Source organism: Macrobrachium nipponense, chromosome 3 (genome assembly GCF_015104395.2).
Source record: "Macrobrachium nipponense isolate FS-2020 chromosome 3, ASM1510439v2, whole genome shotgun sequence".
Taxonomy (NCBI): domain Eukaryota; kingdom Metazoa; phylum Arthropoda; class Malacostraca; order Decapoda; family Palaemonidae; genus Macrobrachium; species Macrobrachium nipponense.
In genome coordinates, this window is record NC_087202.1 from 28,179,589 (window position 1) to 28,194,796 (window position 15,208).

Below are 15,208 nucleotides of genomic sequence, written 5' to 3' on the forward strand. Positions count from 1 at the left end.
GAGGATCTTAAGAAGTATACGGGTTGGAAATCTCCTATGGTTTTTAAACGCCACTATCTAAAAAATATACAAGCTCTAAAATTTTCTACTATAGCAGCTGGAAGTCTAATCTCTCCAGATTTCTCTTAATTTCATTTCGTCCCATTCTTAATTCTTTTTCCCTTCTACCTGCCACTCTCACCACGATGCCTCTCACCTCGGGGGAACGGATACAGCCACCCAGATATCCTGATCTCCTATAAAGAATATCGATCAGCCTTGAAATGTGTTCATTCTTATGGGTACATATTGTATTTATTAAGTGTATATAAAACTTTACTCCTAATAATACTTATGAATATTTACATTTAATTTTTAGTATAAGCCTAGTCTTAAGTTAGTGCTTAAGCTTATATATACCAGTATTAATTTAGTAAACCTTTATATAAGTATTAAAGATGTTTTCATTGTACCTTGTATTAGAATTGATATTCATGGACTTGGAAGGCATTCTCTTGTAAATTTTCACTGGCAAACACAGGTCGACCCAGAAAAGGGATTTTGACGAAGGAAAAATCTATTTCTGGGGAGAGACCTGTGTCGCCCGGTGAAACCCTACCCTGTTTATTCTCATCCCATGCCTTTCCAAGCTATTATTGAAATCCAAATACAGAAGGATGTCAGATGGCGCTGGTGTCGGGCGGTGGCGGGGTGGTCCAGTCGGGCGCGGTGGAGACCGCTGTTACGGCACACCCCACGTGTATACAGTGGGGCCTCGCTTAGTCACGGATCAGCAATCACGGATTCAGTTAATCACAGGTTTTTTCTTGGACCACTTCTCAGTCTATATATCGCTGGTATGAATCACAGTATTGCGGGCTTGTCGGTGGTAGGCTAAGCCTCGTCCGGTTCCGATAACCAACAAATGCATGAACAGATTCACATTATGATATTAACTGACAATAAAGGTAATAAAACCATTCTCACCTTATATTATTATTGGCATATCTCATAATATATAGCCTATCATGGAATAATTCCACGTCATTGACATCAACATGTAGTTGAGCGGCCAGCAGAAATGTAAACATTGAGTTACACTTCACAGCACCTTTGTCATTCTTAAATCTTAATCTTAACCTTTTAGAAATGTTAATAGTAGTAGTTTAATTACAGTAGTAATAACATTTAGGAAAACATAAATTTTCAATTCGAACTTCATTATTGTTTTGGTATAACATAATCAACTTCTCTGAACACTGCAGTCATACAAACGATAATTGTCATAGATTATCGTATGTTGTTTGCAATCGGCGACGAAGCGTAAACGTAATAAAACCATTTTTACCTTATATATTATTGTCATATATTCATAATAAAATGCAAATCTTATATATTATTGGCATATCTTCATAATAAAAAGCCTCTTCAAGGAATAATTCCTTGGGGAATCCATTTTTCAAAAGTCAAAAATACACTTTACATGTTTACAGTATACGTACAATGAACAATGATCACTTTATTCTGTGATTACATTAATATTACAGTGTGATACTCTAAGCAGTACAGTAACTATTTTTTCTTTTTTATCATAAATGTATGTTCATTCACGAAAAAAATACATATGACCACCGTGACGTCACTGTTCTACAAAGTACCGATGTATTTTTACGTAAGTATATATCCTCTAAACTCTGTCATAAATCACTTTACTTACTTTTTTTGTGAAGCCCAAATGCTACGTATATTCCGGAAACTTAACGAAATCACGAATTTTATCACAGAGCAAGATTCGCTAATTACTGTTTACTTCTTCTTTTCATGACTAAATGCATTTTTAGAATAAAACTCATTCACAAATTTTCAAATACTATGAATGTAAATAGCAAAATCTCTCTCTCTCTCTCTCTCTCTCATCACTTACAGAAAAAAACTATAATACTGATCTATTATTATCGTAATAAAAGAACAAGATGGTCCCCGAAAGAATAAAAATATGTGTTGCCATATTTTTATTCTTTCTGTGATTTACGAAACTGCTTCAATACAACTTTTATAGTTGACTCAATGATTATCACATATTATAACAGTATACAAGAGAATATTATAACAGTATACAAGAGAATACCTTAACTTTGTACATAATAGTTTATGATATTATGATACAGTAATTCATACTTCATTGAGGAGAGAGAGAGAGAGAGAGAGAGAGAGAGAGAGAGAGAGCAGCTTGTGACGAGAGTAACTTGAATAGCTTGAGATAGCAGCTTAGGACGAGAATAGCTTGAGAGAGCAGCTTGGGACGAGTACTGTTCAAGCTATTCTCGTCCTAAGCTGCTATCTCAAGCTATTCAAGTTACTCTCGTCACAAGCTGTGCTCTCTCTCTCTCTCTCTCTCTCTCTCTCTCTCTCTCTCTCTCTCTCTCTCTCTCTCTCTCTCAATGAAGTATGAATTACTGTATCATAATATCATAAACTATTATGTACAAAGTTAATAATAATAATAATTCCATTAATAAATTCGTTTCTTTTAGCAACTTTAATTGTTTTCCTAAATAATTCTTTCGGTAATAAACGTCCATCAGCTGATTCTAAACATAAACAAAAGACAAAACTAGATTTTTATTGCTGTATTTTGCTGTTTATACATTAATATTATAGTTGGGTGCTGTAATCATTACAGTAAATCATATTTTTTTTATCATAAACATGTTCATTCACGAAATAGATATACTATGTACTTTTAGTTTGGTGCAGCAGCCAAATCGTGAAAATAGAAGGAATTGTTAGGTAATTATAATTTTGTTTGCTGATCTGATGCAGGGGAAATTGAAGATAGGCAAGAATAATTTTGAAACTGTCTTGAATTTAGTTTAAGGTGATAGTTGAAGAAATATTTGGTGCTTGAACTAAAGTAGGCAGTTATAAACATTGAAATAGTGGTCTTGGGTGGGTTAATTATTAAATTAGGCAGTTTAAAGCAATTTTCAGGGGGGGTACCAGGATAACACGGGTATTTACTTATCACGGGGGGTTCTGGGCCCTATCCCCTGTGATTAACGAGGCCCTACTGTATTGATGAAGGAATCATCTAAATGGAAGACGACCTGTGAATAGTGGCTTTCACACGCCCTTTCTTTATATACGACGCCCTTAGGGGTGCTCGCGCGAGGGTAGTAACCTCTGCATACCATTACTTAAACTTTCTCTGGTATATTTGGAAACTATTTATATCAGAAAAGTGACAAGAAGGACCTTTTCACTGGGCAACACAGGTCTCTCCCCAGAAATAGATTTTTCCTTCGTCAAAATCCCTTTGTTAAGATACAATAAAGTTTTGTACATACTTACCTGGCAGATATATATGATAAATGGCCCACCCATCCTCCCCTCAGGAGACAGGTGGAAGAGAAAATCTGGCTTAGAAAACAGGAATGGTTCCGGATCCCGCCACCCAGCGGCGGGAATGGTGGATCACCTGACCTACCTGTCACGTGTGCCGCGAGTTTTGAAATTCTGTCGGGACGACCGAGTCTATAGCTAGGTATATATCTGCCCGGTAAGTATGTACAAAACTTTATTGTATCTTAACAATATCATTTTCGTTGTTCCGCTCTACTATGATTTTTGGCTTACAACGTGTCTCAAGAATGGAACCCCCATTACAAACTGGTGACTGCCTGAACTACTTCAAAGGAGTTCAGTTTTCCAAGATTTTGCTCATGCTACAGAATAGTGTTTACTTAAACTGACATTATTAGACGTCTTGTAACCTGCATGGTGGTTATTCTACATTTTTACAAAACAGACATTATGTTTACAGAGGTTGGTTTTGTATTGCTGTACTCAGCTAGCATTCTGTTTTTATTTTGTCCTCATGTCTCTCTAGTTCAGAAAAACTCAAGTTCCTATTGTATTTGATACATATGAATATGTTGTAGTTCTTTCTATAAATCATATAGTATTATTAAGGTGACAAGGGTATTTTATATATATATTTTTTTAAGAAAACAATTAGATCCAAAATCCCTAACTTGAAGCTGATTGTGTGGATATACAATTTAAAATATAGATCTGATATTACTGACTGAGACCATCTGCTATCCGTGTATTCCAACATGGGCAAAATATTTAAAAACTTTGAATTGGTGATTGATGTTCATGAGCTAAGATTCTTAGTGACCCCCTTCAAGCTGTTGGTAGTGATGTAAGCATCTTATACATTGTTTGTATTTTTTGAATTAATTTTCAATTGATTGGCATTATTATTCTCAATGCATCATGTGTATAGCAAATGTTTTCAGTGGTGACCAACTTCACATCTTCATACTATGTATACTTCAAATTTGGTAGTATATAGTAATACTGTATTATGCTTATAGTTTGAGTATTAAGCATTATATCAATTTTTCTATCTGTTATTCAGTTTTTATTTTGTCTAACTTTAATTGTTACATGCTTGGTCACTGCTGGAGAAAGTAGGTTATAAGCCAGTAGTCCTCCATTTTACAGGAGGGCAACCTGGTTCCTTCTTTCATACTCAAGACCTTTCCCCATTATTCATTGTTCTTAGCATTTTTAGTCTCTCATTTTGTGCCTTTATAAAACAATAAATAACCAGGCATTCCCATATTTAGAAAGTCTTTAAGTCAAGAATCAGTTGATCAAAAACTCCCAAGTTTTCTTTCCTCTCCCATTTTCAGTTACTGATAATTGTGACTTTTCCAGTATATTTTTTTTGGTGACTCTTGTGCAGTAGTGTATATTGTTTATCATATCAGGCCTATGGTCATTGATTTTAATTTTCTTCATGTCTTGGTGTCTTTTGGTGCAGTTTGTTTAGCGTCAGGCCTAGTAATATGTAATGGGTATCATAGACAGGAAATCCACTAAAGACTATTTTTTAAAAGGATCAATTAACTCAACTTTGTTTCTTATGGTTGGTTAAACAGACTGATTCTCATTATTTAGCTAATAAGGGAGGGGTAGATCCAAAGATGGATGATTTGAAAATATTCTGCCAAAGATTATGTAGAGTTACTTCCTGTAGATTTGTTATTCAAAGTAACCATCAGCTTATCAGAATTCTTTACTTACTAGCTACATACTATTTTGATACTTTTTTGCTTGGCTGCGTTATATGCAGTGATGTATTTTACTAGTAAATCTCTTGAAATTGAATGATAAGTATAATATACAGGTTAGCTTAAGGACTCAGAGCTGCATGATTTTTTGAAATCTCAAATGAATAGTATTGCATTTTAGGGACTTGGGCACTCACAAGGTTTTGCCAATTATTATCAAAAGGCTAGACTCCTGAAGAATCTAAAAGCTGTGAGCAACTCGAAACTCTACTTCATGGTTACATTTGTAAGTATTCCGGTAATTCAACTGGCTGCAAATTTGTTACCATGAGTCAACATAAAAAAGCAAAGCAAGGTTAAGCATGTCCACAGTATGATAATTTTCTTTGGGATGTGTGAGATTAGTCTTATTCAGTCTGCATTGAAGTTTAGCGAATTCCATCTTTCAGTGATGACTGAGTAGTGTAGTAATAGTGCTCTAGGTTCTACCCATTTTTTTCATAACAGGAGAGGTTAATGTAACCCTTGACATTTTTTAAAGGAAATTCCATGATGAAGTATTTAAAGCCATATATGTAACTACACACCTAGTCATAAGTAATAACTTTCATTGATTTGATAATTGCATTAATTTATTAGTTATAGTGATTGGGCTTGCAAATGAAGCTCATGAAAAACTAAGTTGTGCAGGATAATGCATAAGGTATAAAAGATTATTCTTTAAACAGTACATCAGTGGTTTGCTTTATATGATTTTGTAATGTTGCTTCTTGTAATGTTATTTTCTTTGAATCCAACATAGCATGTAGGGGCTGGGATTCACTCATTCATAATAGTAAAGATTTATTTTCTCATAAGGTGTCCTTGGGACACCACTGTATTTCAAAATACTGCCAAGATTAACTAGTACTGTGCATCCTGTTTATTTTTTTTAAACTAAGGTTTCTTACATATAGGTATTTATCTTCACAGTTATTTCTGCAATCAAGGAAGATGTGACAAAACATAGAATATTAATTTTCAAGGTAAGAATTTTTACTTTTGAGCTGATATAACAAAATATTAAGAAACAATATCGCTATTTTGCAAGTTTTTGTAAACATTTAGTGAGTAAATGCATTATCCAAGATCTTTCCTAACAACAAGCAAAAGTTTTTGTTGTGCAGTATAATGTTCTTTGTGATCTCTAACTTTTAATTTTATACAAGTAACTTACCAAGTAATTACATTGCTATAAGTTCCTCTTTTACTGCAGCTTGAATTTAAAATTTCGTGGGTAACGCTTCAAACCATTGTGTAAGTGACCATCCCACCCACTTGCGGGAGAATAAGAATGACTGTAAGCAGAAAGCTCAGTTTGTTCCTGCCATCATCGAGTGAACACCTGTTATGGCATTATCTTGTCATTATTTTTCGATTATTTAACTGGATTTCAGTGTGTGCATCCCACTGAAATGCATATTTAGTAACCTTCAATGGAAGCCCAGGACAAGTTCTTTTGTGTTTTTTTTATTATTGAGTTGATTCATCAACTAATCTTTAGTTTACCCTTGTGAGCCGACGATAATAGTTTGGCACTAAAAGCAATTCTCATAGGATACGCCACATTTTGGCTGAACTGAATTTATTGTTTACCGGGCCTCATTACTTGTAAACCCTTGTTATATAGTTTTACCTAACTATTAAACTCTTGAAGGGTGTTTTCCGAGTACAGTGGACCGTCCTTATTCGCGGGAGATGCGTACCAGATCCCCTGTGAATAGCTAAATCTGCGAATGCTTAGAACCCCTTTAAAAATGGCTTAAAACTACCTATTTTGTTTTTCAAACTCAAGAAAAATCCCCTACCTGTTTTTTTTAAATAGTTTTATTACAAAAAGTGCATTTAATCATGAAATTAATATGAAAATACAGTGATTTGTGGATATTTCTCATAGGAAAATACTGAAAATTCATGAATTTCCTGCAGATAATGGGTCGATATGGTCCATAGAGAAATCTGTGAATACATGAGTCTGCAAATGCCGAAAACGTGAATATGGGGGTCCACTGTATAATACGTACTTGAAAACTGTTTATGGCCTTACAGTAATATCCGAGTGTTTTTTCAGTCTTTTAGGGTAAAAGCTAGACACCTTTTGCCAATTTTTTTTCCTAGGCTGATATAGTTTTGCCCTGGAGAGTAAATCTTGTATCTTACGTTAGCCAAGCTTTTACATCAATCTTGTTTATTGGGCGTAAGTGATTCACTAGGTGTCGTCAAACAATTGCCTTAAATTTAATTCGTGAATGTTTGTCATTCATAGCCTTCTTGTGAGCTGCTGATATAGTTTTGTCCTAAAAAGTAATTCTGGTATCTCATGCCATTCACTTAGGCAAAAATTTTTTACATCAATGATGTTTACAGGGAGTAGGCAATTTACTAGATTTTGTTATAAAGCAATTCATGAATGTTCGTTATTCATAGGCTTAGTGTGAGCCACCAATATAGTTTTGCTGTAAAAACAATACTTGTATCGTAAAAACAGAATACTTGTATCTTATGTCATTACTTTTTGCCAAAATGTTTATGTCGATGATGTTTATAAGGCGTAGGCTACTTGTAAATTCTTCAATCAATATTTGGTTTAAAGGCAATTCTGGAAAGCTTCTTCATTACTTTTGGCCAAAGTTTTGCATATTTTGCTAACAGTTAGTGAATATTAATTCAACTCTCACAATTTCCTTTGCAGAGAATTAAAGTTTTGCATATTTTGCTAACAGTTAGTGAATATTAATTCAACTCTCACAATTTCCTTCGCAGAGAATTAAAGTGTAAGGACAGAAAGTAGTAGGAGAGAACGGTGCTTGTGGAATATTATGTTATCGTTGGCTGAGAGTCAGTCCCAGTAATTGTATTGGGATAGTACTTGCTTCAGCAGTACATTTTGAAGACTTTTCTGAGATGTTTCTCATGTCTCCTTTATAAGGAAGGCATGCATCTAAAGAGATTGTGAATGCTCCTCTCTTCCAGCAACCGGAAGCACTCACATCAACATGATGTCAGCTAGTGGATAAGCGCCAATAAACGCCAAAGCTCCCATAAGTACCTTGAACAAAGGCGCCAATGGCACAAGCGTAAGGGCCAAAGCACCCATAGCACCGAAGCTCCCATAAGTGCCAAAGTACTCTTAAGCAAACAAGCTCCCATAAGCACCCTAAGGCACCAGTGGCATGAACGTCAAAGCTTCCATAAGCACCAGAGCATCCATGAGTGCTCATAAACACCAGAGCATCCATGAGTGCCCAGGACCGTCCAAGACTCAATTAGCACTCAAAAGGATTCATGAGCACCCATGGGTGCCCATTGTCAGCTTCAAATACTGTCTAAAGTGAAGATCATACAAGAAGAAAGCAACTAAAGACTCTCTTTTTCTGAAGGAAATACATGCTAATGAGAAAACACTAAAAGAAAATTATAAATATAAGAAGCACCACCTTATTTTGGAAATGTACAAGAGCTTGACTGATGGATTCATTCTTGTGGAGGGCTGTACATAAACCAAACAAAGTGAACAGTCAGCACATACCTTATTTTTTCTCCTACTACTAGCCCTATAAATGTTATGCACATGCTTCTGCACCTGTCTCCCTCCCTTCCTTCCCATACCATTGCCAGTCTTCTGTTCTGGGTTAGTAGAAATTAACCTTCTAAGTGAGTGTTGCATAGTGGAGGTGATTATCCGGCCTGCCAGATCTCCTAGACCTAAGTCACTGACATACTCCCTCACACCTGGGAGAAGTCATATTGGATGTCCAAGGGAAACTGGTGGGAATTACCCCAGGTAATTGCTCCCTTTGTTTAACCTGTTGCATATTCCCAGGTATCGACAGACAGCCACTGGAAAGGCATCATCAAGGAAGTGTAATGGAGGAGGTGGCTATTTGGCCCTTTGCACATCCTAGACTTAAAGTCCCTGTCATACTCCCCTTCACCTAGGAGGAGATATTCTGGCAGTCCAAGGGATTTCGAGGGGGTTTGCCCCCAGGTAGTTGCCCTTCAGTTGAGCCTCTAATCCAGGTCTTGACAGACAGCAACTGAAAAGGTGTCTCATGTTTAGTGGAGGTGGCGGCTATCTGGCCCGTCCAATATCGTAAACCTGTAGTCCCTTGTGGCGGGATCACAAGCTAGAAAAAAAGCGGGCAAAACCCTCCCCACATTAACCTAATCACTCAAGCTGCCAAACCCACCCTCTTTCACAATTTCCTCTTAACACTACAGAATACAAGCAGGACAATTGACCTACAACTACACAAAACATAAAACAAAAAAACTCAAAACACATGTACTTACCAATCAATCCAGTTACTCCGGGGCTATCCTGTGCTGTCCGCTGATTAAGGTCACTGGGACACCAACAACAACAACAACCAAGAACCACGACACCACAACCCAACACAACAACACCAAGGACTACAACCCAACAACTCAACAACAAGACAACCAAGGACAACAACAACACAACAACAATCAAGGAACACAACCACAACTCAACAACACTGCAACCAACCAAGGAACATAACCACAACCTAACAACACAACAACCAACCGAGGAACACAACCTCACATATAACAACAAAATAGCCTTCCGCAACACCCACGGATGCTCAGATGCAGGTCCCCTGGATCTTGTTTGAGGGCCCTCATACACACACTCGGTTACACCGCCATCAACTTCTCCCAGATCACTTCCAGTCAGACTACCATTACTATCTCCCTCACTACCATCCCCCCAAGTCCCATTCACTATCTCATCTACCCCCTCTAACTCTTGTCCGAACATCTCTCGTAACTCTGCCACCAAATCACTTACCTTATTTACACTCCTGCCAAACTCCCGAAGAGACTCATTCATACTCCCAACTACATCCTTACTACATGATTCCCTTCCCGGTGAAACTTCACTAAACCCTGTCAATTCAAACCCACACACGCTATATGTATCATTCCTCCCCTCAAAGTCATCTGTATTACATGCCTTATCCACCATTTTTACCCTTACACTAACCCCTCTATCATGCAGTTCACGTTTCTCCCTTTCATTCCCTTTCCTTACCTCCTTCCTTTTTCTTCCACACTCAACCAACACCAACTGCCGATCTTCCAGACCCATTTGCTCACTGACACTCGGCTCACATTTATTCACCCGCAACCACTCACTCATCACATTCTCCCGAACATACTGTTGCATACTAGAGGACCCACCCAACTGAATCCCCTTTTCACTAGTTTCCCGAATTCCCAGCCTGACTCATCCCCTTTCGCCTACACACACTCGCCATGTGACCTTCCATTCCACATTCAACACACTTTGCACGCTGTTCTTTACACATCCTAGCATAATGGCCATTCGTCCCACAGTTGCCGCAAACTATGTTCATACGGGTACCCCGACATCTACTAGCGATATGCCCTGCCTGTCCACACCTATAACATTTAAAATATCTTTCTTTCTTACACTCACTCACCAAATGCCCTCTTTGCCCACACCCGAAGCACGCTCCTAACGCCCATCGACATTCATTCTTCCTGTGTCCTGGCTTACCACATCTATAACACTGCTGCTGCTCTCGCTCACAACTAACTGACCCTACTCTTCCAACACTCGCACTCATATCTCTTTTTGGGCTAACTACACTCACGTTACTTGCACTAATGCTCCTATCTACCACTCGCTCTGCCATTCACCTCGGCCCTTCCAAAACTGCCTCCCTATAGCTTCTAAACTCTGGTACAACCTCAGCTACTTCAGTCCTAACACTAACACTTCTACTCTCTTTCATACACCTATCTAACTCTTAATCCTCTACTATTTCTAAAATGTCGTTCCATGTTAACCTTTCATTCGTCCATCGCATTTTCTCCTTACATTTCAGATTTATAAACTCATATACACTCTCTGGTACAGTCGCCAACAACTTCCGCACTAACTCCTTACACTCATTTATCCCTTCGTCCCCAAACTTTTTCCTGGCTAATGTTTCTAACCTACAGACATACATCAGCAACGACTCACCAACATTCATTCTTGCCTCTTCAAGATCTTGCTTTCTCCTATATCTAATGCTACTCTTTATCCTCTTTGCCTGTTCTACAATCCTAGCTTTTACACTCTCATACGGCACATTTCCTACACTCATCATTACCCCATACATACTCATCAAGAATCCCGTCAAAAAGCTACCTAACTCTCTTGCCCAGACACTCTTGTTATCCCCATACTTTGCCTCACAATACCTCTCATATTCTTTAAAAAAGTCCCCTATGTCCCTACTACCATATTCCTCATATTGTGCACATCGGGGTACCTCTCTCATATACACAGCCTTTTGTACCTCTTGCTCACTCTCACTACTTCCATTCTGACCCCTCTTTCCTTCTTCCGAATACAGCAAATCCACTTCCATACTCACGTCCATACCCCTGACTACGCTCTTTGTACCCTTCTTCTTTCTACCTACCTGTTTCCAATTACCGCTATCCAAATCACTCTCAGCCCTTTCCCCAATGTATTCTGTCCTAATCTCATCCTGTCCGTCATCCTACTAACCTTCTTTCCCTTAGTCTTCTTTTCCTCAGCCCCCTTCTTATTCGTGTCCTCAGGTTTATCCTTATCCTGTGTCTTCCCCTTCTTTCCCTTGCTTATCACAACCAAATCACCTTCGTCACTTGTACTCTCATCCACTCGCTCTCTCACTTTCTTTACCACTCCTAGCCCATCACAAGTCCCAGTAGGCCTACCTCCTACAGCTCCCTCTCCCACGAATCCCTTCATCATTTCCTGCATCATCTCTTGCACTGCATTCATTATTACCCCCAATTTTTCATCCATTTTCTCAACCATTCTTTCTTCCGCTCCTTTCACCTCTTCTTTCATTTCCACTTTCGCACTCCTTAGCATTCCTCTCATTTCCTTTAACTTCCTCTTCTGCTCCTCACACTCTACCCTCAACCTCTCATTCTCCACTTCCAACCTTCCCTTAGCTTCCCTCGCCACCCGTAACTCCTCCTTCAGCCTCTCTATCTCCTTCAACCCTTCCATCCTCACTTTCTCCACCAATCACACAACTCATTACCCCAATTGCCCTGCAGCTGCCGCACCAACAGTCCCTGTTCGGGTGCCAAAAAATAATGTGGGGGGATCACAAGCTAGAACAAAAGCGGGCAAAACCCTCCCCACATTAACCTAATCACTCCAGCTGCCAAACCCACCCTCTTTCACACTTTCCTCTTAACACTACAGAATACAAGCAGGACAATTGACCTACAACTACACAAAACATAAAACAAAAAAACTCAAAACACATGTACTTACCAATCAATCCAGTTACTCCGGGGCTATCCTGTGCTGTCCGCTGATTAAGGTCACTGGGACACCAACAACAACAACACCAACAACAACAACCAAGAACCACGACACCACAACCCAACACAACAACACCAAGGACTACAGCCAAACAACTCAACAACACAACAACAATCAAGGAACACAACCACAACTCAACAACACTGCAACCAACCAAGGAACATAACCACAACCTAACAACACAACAACCAACCGAGGAACACAACCTCACATATAACAACAAAAGACCACTACACAAACAACACAAAAAATCACAACAGCACAGGCCCAACTCTAAGCAAACACACTAACTTAACAACACCAAATAAAACACAAAACTCAATCAAATTCCAATGCCTTCAAAGAACTGCTTCCCACGCTACTACCTATCACAAGTTCTCACCAAAGACTGACTGAAAAACTCACTCAAAACACAGAACTAACAATCAACAGCACCAGCAGACAGCCCAGAACCCACCAACAACCAATTCAGTCATTAACTATCCATACAGCAATTACACCCCCCTCTTTCTCTCTCTCTCTCTCTTTCTCACACACAGACGTTGTCAAATGGAACTCCATAACTCCTCCATACCCTGTTATGCTCCCCTTCAGAGGAGACATGCTGGCGGTCCAAGGGAGTCCAAGGGGTCTCTGGGTAGTCTGCCCCTCAGTCACACCTGTAGCCAATCCCAGGTTATGATAGACAGCCAGTGGAAAGGCTTCTTCCCGGATGTGCACTGTCTTTCCTCTAGTTCAGAGGCCCCAACCCTGAACAAGGGCACAATAGTGATAAATCAAGACCATTGAAAAGGTCTGCTTTGGACATGCTCTGCACCCCTCAGAGGCCATGTAGGAAGGTCATGGAATCTGTGCCTTCTTGCATTTCTTTTTTTTGTGGGGGAACAACCTGGAGCAGTTTTCTCCAGAATGTTCAGAAGTTTGGCTCCCGAGTGCCTGCTGGTGCCAAAGCGCTCACTGGGTCCCAGGGACCCTCTTGCTCCCAAACTCTCAGTGGTTGCCAAGCAGCAAGTTGCCCCTGAGTGCCTAGTAGCTCCACAGCACCCATGTTTACAGAGTTTTATAGACATTTAGTCAAGCATTTAGTATGAATACCTGAGTTTACTCCCTCACAAGCAACTCCTGCTTCTTTGAGTTTGGATTCATCACTAGATTCTGCAGCCCTGACCTTTGTGATCGAGGATTTTTTGAAGAGTTTGACTTTTTATCAAGAGCACAGAAAGCATGTGTTTTTAGCGTTCTCCCTCTAGTACTTCAATGGATCTGTCCATAATGAAGTTTTTTTCCAATGTCTGATTTGTCTTTACTAGAACCAGGAACGAGAGTTATCGCTTAGGTTTGTTGCCCAGTGTGGACAAGGATAGTTGGATTGCCTGCTCATGTCCTTGATTTTGGAAGAGAGTGCTGTTGTACTCTCATCTTTCTTCTTCTCAGCTCCTGATGATGAGCTCCCAGCACCCATTTGTGAGGTTCAGTTTCTCTGTATACAGGATTTTGTGCTCTTATGGATCCTTTCAAGGTTCTCCTTTCTGCTACAAAGAGTCCCACTTAGTCTTCAGTCTTTACGAGGTATCATGCTGTCAGGATACCCATGTGTCCACATGACTTTCAGAAGCCACAGACTCAACAGCTTGTCCACAAGGTCCCGAGAGGCTGCACAGTAATTTGCATCATTGCTTAGTTGTGCCTGTCTTCCGGGACAGAGTTTCTTAGTTTGGGGACCTGTGCTTAAGACATCTCTACAGGATTATAGGTCTTCATGAGAGTCCTCTCTTCAATGACCTCTTCTGGTCTTAACATCAGTCTTCTATTTTCCACCTCAGATTTTGGCTGAGGAATGCATGGGGGAACCACAAGTTTCTAGGCCGTGCGCTTCAGAAAAACTAACCTTACATATGTTGGAGAGCTGTATCTCTCTTGGGGGCTTGGGGGCTTCAGTGTTTATTGACCTTAGTTTACACCTGGACGGTATTAGTTCTCTCTAGACAAGACCTCAGTCCTAGCTTATATTCTCCAAGCAAGAGAATCTCCACTGTGAAGATGGGGTTCAATTTCGAGTCTATTCATCTTAGCTCTTGCGAATGAACCGAGGCCAGGTCTTTCCCAGCAGGTAGATTTCACGTCCCCTGGTCAGGCGGAACAGAAGTTCATGGGGCAGTCCAACTGTGAAAATTTGCCTTTTATCAGACTCTAAATTTCAAAAAGTGTGTTAGTAAAGTTTTCTGCTAGACATATTGCATAAGCTATAGTGGTAGCAGTTGTCATTCTTCTAGCCAAATTACGATGGAAAAAAAATGACAAAATTGTATGATTCTAGCTATAAGTAGCAATATGATGTATCACCATTTGGCAGCACTTCTGTAAAGTTTTATTTCATTATCTAGAATTTTAGCATTTAAAATGAATATTTTTGTGAAGTACTATGTCTTTTTCAGTATCCCCCTCATCACGCCATTTCTCACCATAATAAAAATATTTTCTATTATGATTGATATAATACAATAGTGCCTCAGGATACAAAATTAATCCATTCCGGAGCACCTTTCGTAACCTGATTTTTTCGTATCTTGAACCACGTTTTACATGTACATTGCCAATTTGTTCCAAGCCCTACAAAAACACCACAGTAAAGTTTATAATAAAGCAAAATTGACCAATAAACAACAAAATGCAACAATTTGGACCATTCAATATCTAACATAAACTATACTATACCTGTAAATAAAGTGTATTAGTGTAC

General features: G+C 39.1%; 1 protein-coding gene across 5 annotated transcripts in view; it reads left to right on the forward strand.

The window, feature by feature from the left end:
• The window catches only part of LOC135221675 (alpha-ketoglutarate-dependent sulfate ester dioxygenase-like), a 77,343-nt gene that overhangs the window by 34,112 nt on the left and 28,023 nt on the right, over positions 1 to 15,208 (forward strand). For all 5 annotated transcript variants that reach the window (XM_064259397.1, XM_064259401.1, XM_064259398.1 and 2 more), the window contains exon 3: positions 6,036 to 6,088. In XM_064259397.1, coding sequence (XP_064115467.1) covers positions 6,036 to 6,088 — 53 coding nt within the window. The remainder of the gene's footprint in view (positions 1 to 6,035; positions 6,089 to 15,208) is intronic.